The sequence below is a fragment of the Eurosta solidaginis genome, chromosome 5 (assembly GCF_040869045.1).
Source record: "Eurosta solidaginis isolate ZX-2024a chromosome 5, ASM4086904v1, whole genome shotgun sequence".
Lineage (NCBI taxonomy): Eukaryota > Metazoa > Arthropoda > Insecta > Diptera > Tephritidae > Eurosta > Eurosta solidaginis.
Window position 1 is genome coordinate 149,445,297 of NC_090323.1, and position 18,484 is coordinate 149,463,780.

The 18,484-nt window shown below is 35.0% G+C and overlaps 1 protein-coding gene across 2 annotated transcripts in view; it reads left to right on the forward strand.

The window, feature by feature from the left end:
• Positions 1 to 18,428, forward strand: part of LOC137253845 (arginine kinase 1) — a 45,774-nt gene extending 27,346 nt beyond the window's left edge. For both annotated transcript variants that reach the window (XM_067791388.1, XM_067791389.1), the window contains exon 2: positions 16,854 to 18,428. In XM_067791388.1, the coding sequence (XP_067647489.1) occupies positions 16,867 to 17,937 (1,071 nt within the window). In that variant the 5' untranslated portion in view covers positions 16,854 to 16,866 and the 3' untranslated portion in view covers positions 17,938 to 18,428. The remainder of the gene's footprint in view (positions 1 to 16,853) is intronic.
• The last annotated feature ends 56 nt before the right edge of the window (positions 18,429 to 18,484 follow it).

An 18,484-nucleotide genomic window follows, 5' to 3' on the forward strand; every position in this document is an offset into this window, starting at 1 on the left:
ATTACTGGAGTTGAATGTTTGCTTATAAAGATATTAAATTTTTTGTTAAAATTTGACTTAAAAAAAAAATTTTTTTTTAAGTGGGCGTGTACGTCATCCAATTTTGCTAATTTTTATTTAGCACACATACAGTAATAGGAGTAACGTTCCTGCCAAATTTCATCATGATATCTTCAACGACTGCCAAATTACAGCTTGCAAAACTTTTATATTACCTTCTTTTAAAAGTGGGCGGTGCCACGCCCATTGTCCAAAATTTTAGAAAATTTTCTATTCTGCGTCATAAGGTCAACCTACCTACCAAGTTTCATCGCTTTATACGTCTTTGGTAATGAATTATCGCACTTTTTGGGTTTTTCGAAATTATCGATATCGAAAAAGTGGGCGTGGTTATAGTCCGATTTTGTTCATTTTAAATAGCGATCTGAGATGAGTGCCCAGGAACTTACATACCAAATTTCATTAAGATACCTCAAAATTTACTCAAGTTATCGTGTTTACGGACGGACGGACATGGCTTAATGAATTTCTTTTTTCGCCCAGATCTTTTTGATATATAGAAGTCTATATCTATCTCGATTAGTTTATGCCGTTACGGATTACCGTTATGTGAATACAGTTAATATACTCTGTGAGCTCTGCTCAGCTGAGTATAAAAAGTTACAGCGTGGTAAGCAATAATATGGCAACTCTTGAATAAGAATTGGCTTATTTGTTGCGTTCAAACGAATTACGAATGAATTAACAACAGTGTAAAGAGGGTAATTCGTGAATAATGCGATGATTTTAGTTTAAGGCTTAATTATGCGCGGCGTGTACATCATGTCACATACATACTTCTTTGTCATCAATATATAAGCAAACTAAATACTTTCATTTTAGGTTTATTAATAACTAAGTAATAAACAAATTTTCTTATAAATGTAAAAACATTTTTTATATTTTGTTTACTTAGCTTAACAAATTAAATTTTTATTTTGCGGCCTGCGGCATTCAGATCGGCTAGCGTTCTTGCGATGTTAATCAGGATCATTGTTGCTGTCGGCATATGATAAGTATGACGGTTTCAAAGATTTTCGAAATTAGCTTCTGTTGAAGCAAATGTTTCATTAAGGCCCATTTTTTCAGTGCGAGTTTAAACTCCAGTTAAAGTTGACTAGAGTTTAACCCAACCACTTCGGCCGCTTAAGCTGAGATGAGCAGCGAAATTTTTTGTTATCGAACAAAGTGGCAAGGTTAAACTCAGCCTAAATGTAAACAATTTAAATATGGAACGCCCTTATGTACATAAGCACCACTATTTACATATGATTTCCATTTTTTCATTTCTCACGTTCATTTATTATTGCTTAATGCAAAAATGCTGCCATTCAATTATTTATAAGGAAATAGGCATATTTTCGTATTTGGGTTCTATATTTAATTTCTTGACCTATTGCAAAATTGACGATTTGTGGCATTGATAAATAGAAACTTTTTACACCAGAATAGCTTGATCCATTATTATTATTATTATTATTGTTATTATTATTAGGCGTCGATGCACTGCGACCTTTATTTAGATCTGTTGTGCTTCACCTTTCAGTCTACTACTCTATGTCGAGACTTTTAATATATTTCATTTATTTTTACTCCATGTCACGAAGGGATTCAGACTCACGCCACCTAGATGAGAGAGCCTCTTTCGCGCAGAATGTGAACCGGCGTTTCATCCTCCATCTCACAAAAGCGACTGATTTGTGTATCGGATAGATTTAACTTACTCAGATGATATCGTCGACTACAGTACCAAGTGAGATTTCGTAGGTTCCCTCTCCTTAGATTATTGAGTTTGGCTAATATTTGGTTGTTGTTGTTGTTGTTGTAGCGATAAGGACACTCCTCAAAAGCCTTGGGAAGTGTTATCGATGTTGATGGTCCTTTGCCGGATGCAGATCCGGTACGTTCCGGTAACAAGCACCATTAAGGCACCAGCCCGACCATCTCGAGAACGATTTAGTATGACCATCCCCTAAATCCATGAGGAACTTGGGGTCACAAGAGCCTCGGCTGTTAAAGTAACAGGATTCGCCACGGGTAGGTGAGGTTGACAACTGGGTTGGAGAAGCTATATTTTGCGCTGACAACACCTTTTAGTCGCCCCTTACGACAGGCATACCTGCCGCGGGTATATCCTAAGCCCCCTAACTCGCTGGGGGTGGCTGATATTTTCGTTGCTGGGAGTATATACAATTTGGCCTGTCTTTGCCCTGGGCATTCAATCCAGTGTTGTTTAAACTGTTTTGTTTCCCAGTTACTTATGGTTTCCTTAGTGAGTCCACCAAAAGGTCTCTTGAGCATAGAATGCTGCTAAAGCACCCTGCTTTGCTAGGTAGTTGCGTGGAGTATTCCAAGTGAGGGTTCTGTCTAGTGTAAGCCCTATTAGGTATTTTACTTCCATTGAAAATCGGCTTTTGGTGCCACCCAGGGATGGTTCTGGCATAAATAGGTATCTTGTCCGAGTAAAAGGCACGGGAACAGTTTTGTTAGGATTGATAGATAATCTTTTGCATAAGATTGGATAATGTTTCGTCGTGCATCCCTGTGATTCAGATTACTAAGTCATCTGCATACACTTTTGTGTAAAATCCATTGTCTATGACTAGGGTCCACAGGAGTGGAGAGTGTACATCCCCTAGAGCGCATCCCATAGTGACCACAAGTGACTCAGTTTGGGAGTTTGTTTAGGTTAACCTTCCCAATATGCAGGAGAAACTAACTGAGGCTAATTGGTCGACACGACGGGGGCAGTAGCTCGAGCTTCCAACTTAGTTGGGGTTTTATGACTTAGTTGAAATTTGATCTCGCTCGGTCCCATTGGGCGTAGTTTTGAATTGTTTACTTTGCGGTCTAATTCAGTGGTGCACACGAATTAGACCACACAAATACTGCGTTTGTATTCTAAGCCCTGTCGGCGTTGTACACCACTGGTCTAATTATAATTTTATTGAAATATCAAATCAAAAATATTTGAGTAAATCGCCAGCTATAAGTAAATCGTACATGCACGTAGGGTATCCAATTTGTATACCACATTTTTAAAAAATCCGATTATTTCTAGAAAATAAAGTTATGCCGTTTAGAGCAAAAAACTTTGGGCATTACTTGTGGTACCGTCACTGAAACCTCTGCAATATGTGAACTATTTAACATGAAATTAACAGAATTATTTTAAACTTTTTTTCCATTAAGGTTGATCGACCCTAACACATGCCTTTGAACGTGATTATCGACACATAAATACTTTATGGACATTTATTCAATACAAACGTCAGTAATGAAGTTGAGAGCATGCAATGTCTGCGTGAGTGTATGTCCTTTACTATTTACAAATGCGCATGCGCCATTCAAAGGATATTAAAATTTGTCAACAAGTTCTGTGAAGAATATTGCACGTTTCTGTTATTGCTTATCTTGAAAATGGTTTAAAATAATGTTTTTTTTTTTTCATTTGTTGCGCTAAAAAGGCTGTCATTAATCAAGCACTGATACTGATGGGTGTCACTGTGCTCTTTAAACATCCCCAGGACGCGCATATTATTTTTTACAATCTGCTCTCAAACTAAACTGTTGCTCTATATTCAGCTTATTGTTAAATAGCTGAAATGTACATAGCACATGCTCTCTTCCTGCCTCTTTAATTGGCCACCACATGCAGACAGCGAGCCCACAGACCGCCTTAACCGCACTCTGTGTATAGTTGAAAGCAAGGCTCCTTTTGTTAGTTTCCCTCCTGCATCTCAAAAATAATTCCTTTAAAATTTTCCATTACATTCGTTGGTGCTGGTCGTCGGCACGGCGGTATGTTTGCATATGAGTGTGTGTATGGGATACTAGGGTGTTCAATGTTTGCTGATATATTTTTTGTTATTGGTGGTTTGGCACAAAATTTCTTTTTATAAAAAATAAAATAAATTTTTGAGAGCGGTTTATGTATTAAAACTCTGAAGCTACACTTTCATTTCCGAAAGCTGATTTCAAAAATATTGAGATTTCCAAAATTTTATATCCCCAAGATAGGTTGCTTCTGGTAACTTGCGAATAGATTAGGCAATGTGATACTAAGAAGGCTGATTCCGTAATGGTAGGCGTAGTTGGCAGGATCGCTCTTCTTTTGGACTGGGCAAAGAAAACTAACAATTCCAATTTTCGAGCATGCATAAGATTTTACGCATGCATTATAAGAAAATATGAATAAAAACTTTTTCTAAATCAAGGAAATTTTCGTTTGCCACTTAACCTACAATTTTACTGCTCATCTCAGTTTAAGCGGCCAAGATAGCAAAATTATCTCCAGTTAGCTTTAACTGTAGTTTAAACTTGCATTGGAAAACCGAATTATTCAGTATTTATTTTTAGCGATGGATCATTCCTACAAAGACTTTGTTGTGGGTCGTAGCTCCAGGGGTAGAGCGCACGACTAGTACTCGTCTAAAAGGAACGAGAAAAGTAATCGATACCAATCGAGGGCAAGTACTCGATACTTACTCGTAACGTACTCATTAAAATGCTAAGTTTTGCTTATGAAAATTGATCCGTTACTTTTTAAAGCAACTTATTCAAACTCTCAATTGCCTCATGACCATAGAAACTTCGGAAACGAAAGGATTTTTTCATATAAGTTTGTGAGGTTTACTCCTTTCGGCACCCGTATTTGGAAGCAGCGGACTTTCGGGTTGATTATTAATGCAACGGCAAAAATGGCTAAGTAGTAATGGAGATTTCTTCTAAAAATACCAAAACATTGTTTTTTTTCGAAAGGCAATTTAAGAGCGGAATTTATCATTCTTTTTGAAGGATTCTTATATGAGAACTCAAAACTGTCAAATGTAGGAAATCTTAATATACAATTTGGGGGAAATTCTCCGAGCAAAATTTACAAAAGTACAGGAGGGGGTTTTTGACTTGAGTAATTGATACCTCGATTATGTACTTATACGAGGTATTCGACTACGCAAAATACTCGGTACTTGCTCCAAGTAATCGAGTATTTACTCGTAGTTACTCGCATCGGAACAACACTACACACGACTGAAACTGCAGTTCGCAACCTGCCGGCGGAAACATTTTGTTTTCTCAAACCTTCTAATTTTTGTAGCTTTTGAAGAATGTTATGTTTTTGAAATTTATCCGTGTTTTTATTTTTTAAATAAATTCCTTGAACCAATGCAAAAAAAAAATATTTTCATTCATATTACCGCAATTTTTTTCTTTTTTATTGCGGCGAAAAATAAACAAACAAAAAATGCTCAAAAATATAGCACCCTAGTGTGTACTCTATTCCTGCTCACATAGTCAGCTTCTCACAATAGCGCTTACAATGCGAACAAAATCAAATTACCAATTTCACAGAGCACTGAAGTATACTTTTGGGCGCGGCGGCCACAAATCTAAACGAACTTTTTCGCAAATGAGCTGCTATAAAACTTACTTTATGAAACCGTGAACGTGTAGTTTTTTGCAAAAATAAAAAAATCAATATATAAATAAAAATAATGTGCATAAATAAGTAGATTCGTTTTGGAATTTGTAGAAAATTGGAAAGATTATAAAAACGCGTTGAAAAAACCAAAATTTGCAGCTATATACATACATACACACAATAGGCGGACATTTTGGCCATGCTCTAACAAAAATTTCTAAATTACCATTGAAAAGTGTTGACGAAATCAAACGCACAATTTGTTGTTTAAAAATTTCATAGAAGTAGATTTTTGCGAAAAAAAAATTATATTTGAACAAAAATATAAAAATTTCTATATGAAAACGTGCAAAAATTTAAATAAAATCTCTGTTAAGCCAAACGTCCTTTTTCAGTAAGCAACGATATCAAAGAAACTTTTAAAAACTATCAATCAAAGGAAAAAAAACTTTTTACACAATTTACTAACTTTTATACTTAGTAGAAAACAGAAAAAAAAAAAACTTAACCCACCAGCATTACAAACAACTCAAATAGACCCAGTGGAAAAATTATTAGCTTCTATATATAAATATTACTCAACAACGACGTTAAGCGCAAAATATCTGTATATATTTTTCGTATAATTCATAGAACGAAAAAAAATCTTGTCAACGCCTAAATTTTTTGCTGAAAATCAACGAGTATTTCATGTTTATAAAAGTAAATTGAAGCAATAGCTAAACAAAAAATAAATACGAAATTTCTTAAAAACAATTTATGTACAAAAATTGTGGAAAACGAAGCATTTAAAAGAAATTGCACAAAGCAAAAAGAGATAGCATACTCAAAATTAACCCTACACTGCTTCAAAACAAAAGAAATAGAGCATACTTTGCATAATAAATATAATTAATTTGCAGTATGGACTTTACAAAAACATAACTACAAACATATATACATATGTATGTAGATACTTAGTATACATTCCAAATTTTCGCATTTGGGCCAAAAAGGTGTGATTCATACAAAAAACAACATTTCATCACAAAAAAACGAAACAAGAAACTCAACTGTGTGATTTAAAATTAAGATAAACTCTCATTAAGAAAGATCTAGAAAATAATAGTTTATTTTTTAGTAAAACAAAAACTTTGCACATAAAAAGCGCACACTTTTGTACAAGGTAAAAAGGCAAAAAAAAGACAACAAAAAACAATTTAAGAAATTTTTGCTACATTAAAATGGGTGGTTGTGCTTCAAAAGATAAAAAGGATACAGTGGTCGATGGAGATGCAGCGGCTGCCACAGACAAGGCGGGCACCGAGACGAAAGCAGAGGATGGCGACGCTACTAACACAACTGCAGACCCTTCGGCCACTGCGAATGGTGATGCGATCAATAACGAAGGGTGTGTATCAATCATATGCTCGTTTTTTCGGTTTTTATTTTTTTTTACTGTAGCAAAATTCGTTATGATTTTGTGAAAATTTGCGATATAAATGTCAGCCTAAGTATTTGTGTCTTTAGTAATTGAAGACAAGTAAAGGTGTCTAAGTTCAGGTGTAACCGAACATTATATATTCAGCGTAAGCTTCAATTGTACATTTCATTTCGATAAATTACTTTTCTACATAACACGTGGCACCGCCCGTTTAAAAAAAATTCTCCCCATTTCCTCTTACAATAAAACTTGATAAAAGAAATATCATTGATTCAAAACTATTTTTTGCTAAGTTATAGCTTATTATTCTAGTCTACGACCCTTTTAAACTTGTTTTATATCTAAGTTACCGTGGTCTTTAACCGATCCCGTCCATTTTTACTAGAAATATCTCCTGCTATAAGGAAAATATGTGTACACAATTTCATTACAATATGTAAAATTTTCTTCGAGTTATGGCTCCCGAAACATAGAAAATTGTTAGTCACAAAAGGGGCGGTGCCACACCCATTTTCAAAAATTTTAGTGTTTTCCAATTTAATGTTATAATTAAATTTAGAAAGTAAAATTCTATTGATACAAAGCTCTTTTTCGCTAAGATATAGCTTATTTTAGCCGTCCACGACCCTTTTAAAAATCTTTTGTATAAAAGTGGGCGGGGTCCTTAAACAATTTCGTTAATTTTTCTTCAAAGCATTCCTTATAGTAAAGGCAACCTCTCTGCCGAATTTTGTTACGATAGGTTTAACGATTTTTGATTTATGATTAATAATATTTGTAAAATTGATTTTATCACAAGTGGGCGTTGCCACGCCCATTTTAAACAATTTTTTCAAATTTTTATCAAGAGTCTCAATATCAGTCCACACGTCAAATTTCAACATTCTAGGTGTATTATTTACTAAATAATCAAGTTTTTTGTGTTTTCCAATACCAATCTATTATGGGTCCAGATAAGCTCGTGTACCAAATTTGGTGAAGATATCTCGATATTTACTCAAGTGATCGTATTAACGGACGGACGGACGGTCGGACTGACGGACATGGCTCAATCAAATTTTTTTTCGACACTGATGATTTTGATATATGGAAGTCTATATCTATCTCGATTCCTTTATACCTGTACAACCAACCGTTATCCAATCAAAGTTAATATACTATGTGTGCAAAGCACGCTAATCCCATTCATAATATCCAAAAAAATCGGTTATATAAGATGTGTAATATATATTTTGAACAGATGTACACAATATAAATTAAAAATTAGATCGATAATCCTCGCACTAAGGCCCACTTGCAGAACGGCAAGTTAAGTTTTTAACTCTTGAGTTAACCTGACATGAGGGATTAAACTTATAAATTTTTAAACTTATCTTTAAACTAACTCTGAGCTAAAATTATAACTCGCCTCTCTGCAAGTGGGCATAGGTTTCACGTATTTTGTTGTCTGCAAGAGTAAGCTATCACTATGAGTCACTTATCTGAACTATATATGACGTATACGTAAGTATTTTATGAAATTTGAAGATTCTATCTGTTAAAATGAGGCAGAAATGACGAAAAGGTCCTTATCTGAACAATCGGTTTGAATGGAATATATGTATATGTACGACCGATTCAAAACGACTTCTTCATACAACAATAGCCGTGTTGTTTTCCATCTATAGACGTTTACGCTTAAACTTTATATGGACTGTTAAGCGTCAAACTTTAAATACACCTCTGAAATTGCTGCGCATAAAATTTCTACTACTAAATTCAATACGCATTGTACTCAGATGTAACTGAAATATGTGTATATGTCACACTCTACACTTATTCTATGTCTTCTATGCGTGTTCACAATTCATCGCAACTGATTCATCTATATGTTATACATTATGGCAACCACAGGTTTGTGTCTCCGATATTAGGTACACCATGTTCTGTAGCTTGTTCTTTAACCACTGCCGCTAGATGGGTCTCCTAAGCGTGTAAAAAAACACGGCTAATATATACTATATACGCTCATTTTTGGGCAGAAATTACGAAAATTTTTTTACGTGTACAATCGGTTGTATGGGATATATACTATATATTCGGCCGATCTATATAATTCTTTCAGACAACAATGAATGGCTTATACGTAAGCAATTAGTGAAATTTGACAAAAAACCTCTTTTCTGAAAAATCGGCTGTCTGCTATGTCTGATTCGGCCAACTCTGGCAAATGTCTAATTGGACACCTAAATATGCCCGCTCACCAAACTTTATTTAGATATCACAAAAATTGGGCGACTAGTTTGCGTTCAAACAGACAGATGGACAAACGGAAATGGCTACATCAGCTCAGCTCGTCATCCTGATCAGTATACTTATTGGTGGGTCTATCTTCTTTAAGTACTTACAATTTTGAGATACTTGACAAACTTATTATAACATTTCATTTTCATGAAAGGTATAACAAGTTGTACAATAGCACTAACAACAAGAATGGGCGTGGGTGGGAGGAAAGACTTTTACTGTGCAAAAATGTTATCTTTTTTTTCAAGCAGTTGTGGCTTTTTGTATTGAAAAGGGGGAGGAGGGCTCGTATTCAGAAGAAATGAAGCTAGTAAAATCAACAAATCAGGTTTGTAGTTCTTAAATAACACTAAAGTCTGCAAGAGAGAATCTCGGCCTTAAATCTCTTCGGAGGTTATAGCGCCTTACATTATTTTTATTTTGTTAACTCTTCAATTCCTTCTACTGTCCTTTTGCTGTCTGCAGTAAATTATTTAATAGTTTGCATACTTTAAGGGGCTAGAAGAAGTTAGCAGACAAAACTACATATGTGAAAACTACATAGGAGCTGCCACCGCGGGAGTACAAGAGGTTAGCAGAAGAGGATGAGCGCAAAGGGCGGTTGATCATAGGCGTCATAGCCTATCAAAGACGCTAATGACTGCGTACAATAGAGCTTTTCAAAACCCAACCACCTTGTTGGAGCAAGGGTTGAGTATTCTTAGAGTACAAGTAAAGTAAATAACATAGGTCCTAGGTTCTTATTTTTCAGTTTGGTCGTTGAGCAAACTTCTGGTAACATTATGTACTCATTCAGTCTATGTGAGGCTCTAACGGATCGGCCAGTTCAACCTAGCCTAACCTAATTGCATTTTATTTAACTGCCTATGAAATCCAATTAGAATTGTAAAAACAAACAAGGAAGGAAGGTTAAGTTCGGGTGTAACCGAACATTACATACTCAGTTGAGAGCTATGGTGACAACATAAGGGAAAATAACCATGTAGGAAAATGAACCGAGGGAAACCCTGGAATGTGTTTGTATGACATGTGTATCAAATGAAAGGCATTAAAGAGAATTTTATGAGGGAGTGGGCCATAGTTCTATAGGTAGACGCCATTCAGGGATATCGCAATAAAGGTGGATCAGGGTTGACTCTAGAATTATGTACGATATGGGTATCAAATGAAAGGTGTTGAGTATTTTAAAACGGAGTAATCCTTAGTTCCATAGGTTGACGCCGTTTCGAGATATCTCCATAAAGGTGGACCAGGGGTGACCCTAGAATTTGTTTGTACAATATGGGTATCAGAAAAAAGGTGCTAATGAATATTTTAAAAGGGAGTGATCCTTAGTTCCATAGGTGGATGCCGTTTCGAGATATCGCCATAAAGGTGGACCAGGAGTTACCCTAGAATTTGTTTGTACGATATGGGTATCAAATTAAAGGTATTAATGAGGGTTTTAAAAGGGATTGGTGGTAGTTGTATAGGTGGTCGCTTTTTCGAGATATCGCCATAAAGGTGGACCAGGGGTGACTCTAGAATACGTTTGTACAATATGGGTATCAAACGAAAGGTTTTAATGAGTATTTTAAAAGGGAGTGGGCCTTCGTTCTATAGGTGGTCGCCTTTTCGAGATATCGCCATAAAGGTGGACCAGGGGTGACTCTAGAATGTGTTTGTACGATATTGGTATCAAATTAAAGGTATTAATGAGAGTTTTAAAAGGGAGTGGTGGTAGCTGTATATGTGAAGGCGTTTTCCAGATATCGACCAAAATGTGGACCAGGGTGACCCAGAACATCATCTGTTGGATACCGCTAATTTATTTATATATGTAATACCCGCCAAGATTTCAAGGGTTTTTTTATTTCGCCCTGCAGAACTTTTTCATTTTCTTCTACTTAATATGGTAGGTGTCACAACCATTTTACAAAGTTTTTTCTAAAGTTATATTTCGCGTCAATAAACCAATCCAATTGCCATGTTTCATCCCTTTTTCCGTATTTGGTATAGAATTATGGCATTTTTTAAATTTTTCGTAATTTTCGATATCGGAAAAGTGGGCGTGGTCATAGTCGGATTTCGTTCATTTTTTATACCAAGATAAAGTGCGCTCAGATAAGTACGTGAACTAAGTTCAGTAAAGATATGTCGATTTTTGCTCTAGTTATCGTGTTAACGGCCATGCGGAAGGACAGACGGACGACTGTGTATAAAAACTGGGCGTAGCTTCAACCGATTTCGCCCATTTTCACAGAAAACAGTTAGCGTCGTAAAATCTATGCCCCTACCAAATTTCAAAAGGATTGGTAAATTTTTGTTCGACTTATGCCATTAAAAGTATCCTAGACAAATTAAATGCAAAAGGGCGGGGCCACGCCCATTTTGTAATTTTCTTTTATTTTTGTATTTTGTTGCACTACATCATTACTGAAGTTGAATGTTGACATAATTTACTTATATACTGTAAAGATATTAAATTTTTTGTTAAAATTTTACTTAAAAAAATTTTTTTTTTAAAGTGGGCGTGGTCCTTCTCCGATTTTGCTAATTTTTATTAAGCGTACATATAGTAATAGGAGTACCGTTCCTGCCAAATGTCATCATGATATCTTCAACGACTGCCAAATTACAGCTTGCAAAACTTTTAAATTACCTTCTTTTAAAAGTGGGCGGTGCCACGCCCATTGTCCAAAATTTTACTAATTTTCTATTCTGCGTCATAAGTTCAACTAACCTACCAAATTGCATCGCTTTATCTGTCTTTGGTAATGAATTATGGCACTTTTTCCATTTTTCGGAATTTTCGATATCGAAAAAGTGGGCGTGGTTATAGTCCGATATCGTTCATTTTAAATAGCGATCTGAGATGAGTGCTCAGGAACCTACATACCAAATTTCATCAATACACCTCAAAATTTACTCAAGTTATCGTGTTAACGGACGGACGGACGGACATGGCTCAATCAAATTTTTTTTCGATCCTTATGATTTTGATATATGGAAGTCTATATCTATCTCGATTCCTTTATACCTGTTCAACCAACCGTTATCCAATCAAACTTATTATACTCTGTGAGCTCTGCTCAACTGAGTATAAAAACATAAACAAATTAAATAAATTATCAATATGTATGTGTATGTACTCCTTGACCGTTTCCTCACGCATGTATACACACATACATACATATATACATATTGACGCGAAAACTACGTGCGTTTAAAGGATATATTAAATTATTACAATTTGTTTGATGCAACAATAAAATGAATCACGTTTCCGCCTTGCTGATTTCGAAAAGCAAGATTAAAACGAAATGCTGGGGTGGAGATGCGGCAATGAATGTGAATTCCGGAACTTCTGTCCTTAAGGTGTGAATGTATGTATGCATGTACATATGTATGTAAATAAATATAAATACTTGGCGGGATTTACATCCGAGGATATTTAGGCCGAGCTTCTCTTCCAATTGGCGTCGTGCTTCTTTTAAGCTTTCCTACAATTGGTGGGACGGGAGTTAAGTGTTTTACACCGACTCCGAACGGCTTCTGCTAAGCAGATGAATTTTCACTGAGAAGCGTTTATGGCAGAAATACACTCGGAGTGTTTGCCAAATCACTTCTGAGGGGGGCGACCCCGATTAGAAAAACTTTTTTCTAATTGAATTTTTTTTTTTTTGTCTGGGAGTTCAACCCAGAACCCTCGATGTGGTAGACGGAGCACGCCACCACCACACCATGCGGCCGCCGTACATATGTATGTATGTATGCAAGTAAATAGTACATGTGTACGCGAAAGATTACGGAATTGGGGTTACTCAAAATAATAGAAGAGAAAATGTAGATACACATCATCCATCGTATTTACACCCTCTTAGCCTCTCTTATTTTGATTCGCATGCGTGACAAGAAGCTATTCATATCATATTGTAGTATTTAATCGGTTTGAGGCAGGACACAAAAGCCGGTTTCAACTATTTTCTTACTATTTTATTTTTAATTTTTTCGCAATCGCCCAACTACACTTACTTAACAGTCTGGTGTGCTTTTTTTTTCATTTTAAGAGGTGGTGTTCTGGTCAGGATATTAGATTTTATATTTTTTTGGTACTTTAAAGAATTTTTTTTACAAAATATTAAAATTTGTAAACTTTTGAAATGGAAACCGGCATCAAATATTTTCAATAAAAAATGTTAAGAGAAAATTTAAGTTAAAAGTTATTAAACAAAATGCTAATAAGCAAAAAAAAATAGTAAAAAGTTGTTTATTTAAAGAAAAAAAAAACGAAAAATATTTAAAAAATAAATAAACAAAAAAAGTATAAATACTAATGATAAACAAAAAAAAAGATTAAAAAAAATACTGAACAAAAAATAAATAAAAGAAATAAAACAAATGGAAAAAATTTTAGAAAAAAAATATTTGAAAAAAATAAACCTTTAAAAAATAAGAAAACATTTAATAGTTAACAAGTAAGGAAGTCTAAGTTCGGGTGAAACCGAACATTACATACCCAGCTGTACACTTTAAATGCTGTTGTTTGTTTTGCGTGCTTAATAGTGTTACAAGGCTGCGCAATAATACATATACATACATACATATGGTTCTATTCTGAACTAATTTTCGTTTAAAAGAAGCAAAAAGGATACAGAGGCTAACACCAATGACCTTGAGCGGGTAATAATGCAGTTTTCCTTTAGATATGGGGATTTCCCTACTGTTTAGTTTAAAATAAAGATATAACTGAACAATAAACATAAACACACAAGTGCCATTGTACTAAAAAGCGTTATTACAAAAAAACGGCAGGGTTATTAACGAAATTTTCCAACTTTTACTAGAAATAGCTTATTACCTGCATCTACGCAATTTTACAAAATCTTTTATATAAAAGAAGGCGATTTAACCGATTTGGTCCATTTTTACTGAAAATATTTCGTGTTAAAAGGCATACGTGCGCACCAAATTTTTCGTCGAGTTATGGCCCCAGAAACGTTGGGAAATGCATTGTAAGAAAGGGGCAGTGCCACGCCCATTTTTCAAGATTTGAATTTTTTCCCGTTTCTTCTTGTCTTGTACAGGCATAGTGGAATCGAGATAGATATAGACTTCCATATATCAAAATCATCAGTTTCGAAAAAAAATTTGCTTGAGCCATTTCCGTCCGTCCGTCTATCCGTTAACACGATAACTTGAGTAAATATTGATATATCTTCACCAAATTTGGTACACGAGCTTATCTGGACCCAGAATAGATTGGTATTGAATATTTTGGTATTATAACATTTTGGAAAACACAAAAAACCTGATTATTTAGTAAATAATACACCTAGAATGTTGAAATTTGACGTGCGGACTGATATTGAAACTCTTATAAAAATTTTAAAAATTTGTTTAAAATGGGAGTGGCACCGCCCACTTGTGATAAATCAATTTTACAAATATTATTAATCATAAATCAAAAATCGTTAAACCTATCGTAACAAAATTCGGCAGAGTTTGCCTTTACTATAAGGAATGCTTTAAAGCAAAATTAGCGAAATCGGTTAAGGACCACACCCACTTTTATATAAAAGATTTTTAAAAGGGCCGTGGACGAATAAAATAAGCTATATCCTTGCAAAAAGGAGCTTTATATCAATGGTATTTCATTTCCCAAGTGGATTTATAACAATAAATAAGAAAAACTTGAAATTTAAAAAAAAAATGGGCGTGGTACCGCCCCTTTTATGACTAAGCAATTTTCTATGTTTCGGGAGCCATAACTCGAAGAAAGATTAACGAATCGTAATAAAATTGGGTACACAAATTTTCCCTATAGCAGGAAATATTTCTAGAAAAATGGACGAGATCGGTTAAAAACCACACCCACTTTTATATAAAAGATTTTTAAAAGGGTCGTAGACGAAAATAATAAGTTAAATCTTAGCGAAAAATAGTTTTGTACCAATTGTATTTTGTGCCATTATAACAAATGGGAAAAAATTCAAATCTTGAAAAATGGGCGTGGCACTGCCCCTTTCTTACAATGCATTTCCCAACGTTTCTGGGGCCATAACTCGACGAAAAATTTGGTGTTTAACAGGAAATATTTTCAGTAAAAATGGACCAAATCGGTTAAATCACCTTCTTTTATATAAAAGATTTTGTAAAAGTGCGTAGATGCAGGTAATAAGCTATTTCTAGTAAAAGTTGGAAAATTTCGTTAATAACCCTGTGTAGCATTATACGTCACACCCACTGTATTGTATCATTATACGTCACACCCACTGTAACATACTTGCGGCATTACGCATAACAAACTCCAAATATATTTTAGTACTAATCATATTACAATATTTTCCAGCATAAATTATTGAACTAACCCAGACGGCTAACCAACATCAATGGAATGCCGAATATGAGACCCATATCCATTCACAGTTAATAAACTATACATACAAACATACAACCCATGGTGGGAAAATATCAAAACACTCACATTGATCTGCTGACGCTGCTAAATGTACAAAACTACATGTATGGAGTTATGCATACAAAACTACATGTATACAAAGACTGTATACAAACGTACATGTATGCATAAGCCATTTCCTATGTACTTATTTTTAGTTATTAGTATTAAGATATTTATGAATGTATAGGTTAAGCAAATTACTATAAAAGACGAGAAATTAATTAATAAAGCAAGATTTAATGTTGGACAACCAAAGTCTTCACTTCTTTTATTTTAGTACCTTTCACCTGCCGTTTTTTTGTAATAACGCTTTTTAGTACAACGGCACTTGTGTGTTTATGTTTATTGTTCAGTTATATCTTTATTTTAAACTAAACAGTAGGGAAATCCCCATATCTGAAGGAAAACTGCATTATTACCCGCTCAAGGTCATTGGTGTTAGCCTCTGTATCCTTTTTGCTTCTTTTAAACGAAAATTCGTTCAGAATAGAACCATATGTATGTATGTATGCATATGTGTTATTGCGCAGCCTTGTAACACTATTAAGCACACAAAACAAACAACAACAGCATTTAAAGTGTACAGCTGGGTATGTAATGTTCGGTTTCACCCGAACTTAGACTTCCTTACTTGTTTTTCTATAATATCAATAAAAATCTGGAATATTTTCCACGTTTACTGCGCTTCCTAGACTGAGAGAATTGTCCTATTGTTAAAAAAAATGTACGGAGGCGGCGCTGTTCAAACTTCATTGCCATTTCCCATTCTGAAAGGATCCCATTTCCTGATTTCTAGACCAGAATACGTGCTTTTCAAGTGTTTTCACAGTCTTCTCGAAAAAAAATCAATTGAAGTCTTATGCCCAAATTACATGCAACAAAACTAGCAGCGCTGCAGGCAAAATTGCTGCGTATGTAATTTGGGAATAAATTTTCATGTTTTCTAACGCTTTGTAACACACTTTCGTGAAATTTCAAGTTGTCACTTTTCACAGCAAATTTTTGAACATTAAAAATTTTTTTTGATATTCATATACGTATTGACGAAATTTTCTGTAAAAACAAACGAAATGCACTTCCTTTTCAAAATTCGACCATTGCTAATGCGCGCAATTGAGCGGCCAGCTCATGTCTGCTACGTGGAGTGGTGCAAGTAATGCAATTAGTTTTATAAGACTTACTAATCAATACTAATTTTACAAAAAAAACTGATTGTAGTTTCTCTTTATCTTCTTTCTTTTCAGAAAATTAAACATCATGGTTGACGCCGCTGTTATTGCTAAATTGGAAGAAGGTTATGCCAAATTGGCTGCCTCCGACTCCAAGTCGTTGTTGAAGAAATATTTGACTAAGGAAGTCTTTGATAATTTGAAGAACAAGAAGACTCCCACTTTCGGTTCAACCTTGTTGGATGTCATTCAATCTGGTTTGGCTAATCATGATTCTGGTGTTGGTATTTATGCACCCGATGCTGAGGCTTATACCGTGTTTGCCGATCTCTTCGATCCAATTATCGAGGATTACCATGGTGGTTTCAAGAAGACCGATAAACATCCACCCAAAGACTTTGGTGATGTAAGCACATTTGGAAATTTGGATCCTAACAATGAATTTGTCATTTCCACACGTGTACGTTGTGGTCGTTCCATGCAAGGTTATCCATTCAATCCATGTCTCACAGAAGCTCAGTACAAGGAAATGGAAGATAAAGTATCAAAGACTTTGTCTGGTTTGGAGGGTGAATTGAAGGGCAAATTCTATCCATTGACTGGCATGGAAAAGGCCGTACAACAACAATTAATTGATGATCATTTCTTATTCAAGGAAGGTGATCGTTTCTTGCAAGCTGCCAATGCTTGCCGCTATTGGCCAACTGGACGTGGTATCTATCATAACGACAACAAAACTTTCCTGGTGTGGTGCAATGAGGAAGATCATTTGCGTATTATTTCAATGCAAATGGGTGGTGACTTAGGGGAAGTTTTTCGTCGTTTAACAAACGCCGTAAATGAAATTGAGAAACGTATCCCATTCAGTCATGATGATCGTTTGGGTTTCTTAACTTTCTGCCCCACAAATTTGGGTACCACCATTCGTGCCTCGGTGCACATTAAATTGCCTAAATTGGCGGCAAATCTAGCCAAATTGGAAGAAGTTGCTGGCAAATATAATTTACAAGTGCGTGGTACACGCGGCGAACATACCGAAGCTGAGGGTGGTATCTATGATATCTCAAATAAGCGTCGTATGGGTCTCACTGAATACCAGGCCGTCAAGGAAATGTACGATGGCATAACTGAACTCATCAAGATCGAAAAGAGCATGTAAATTTCTTCGGCAAATATGTAGGCAGCATCATTTCGCCGCAATATATTGAAATAGGAAGTTAGATGGTTATGTTGTGGCGTAGAATGTTCATTAGTTTAGTATGTTGTACTAAGTTGTATACCAACAAAATTAAAAAAGAAACGAAAAGTGGAAGCGTTAGGTCAGGTCGCAACATTTTGAATACATACATATATACTAAATACTTTTTGGAAAGATACCTTTTGCTGACCGTTAAAATCCTGTATTTAGAAGAAATGCCTTCCTGGAGAGGAAAAAAAACAACACCATCTACCGAAAAAACAACGCTGCAACAACCAGAACACTATTTAGCAATATAAACACTTATCCTTTAAAGGAACAAAACAAAAAAGAAGACGTTTGTTTGAACTTTTTGTGAAACTGAAATGAAAACAACACAAATATTTATAATTTTGAGTCTTAAGTTTATAAAAACCAAATCAGCTTAAAAATATAAAATTAAAAACCAGAAATGTTTAACACGTTTTATGTTTAATACCATGATACACAAGTCAAGCTCGTCGGGAGT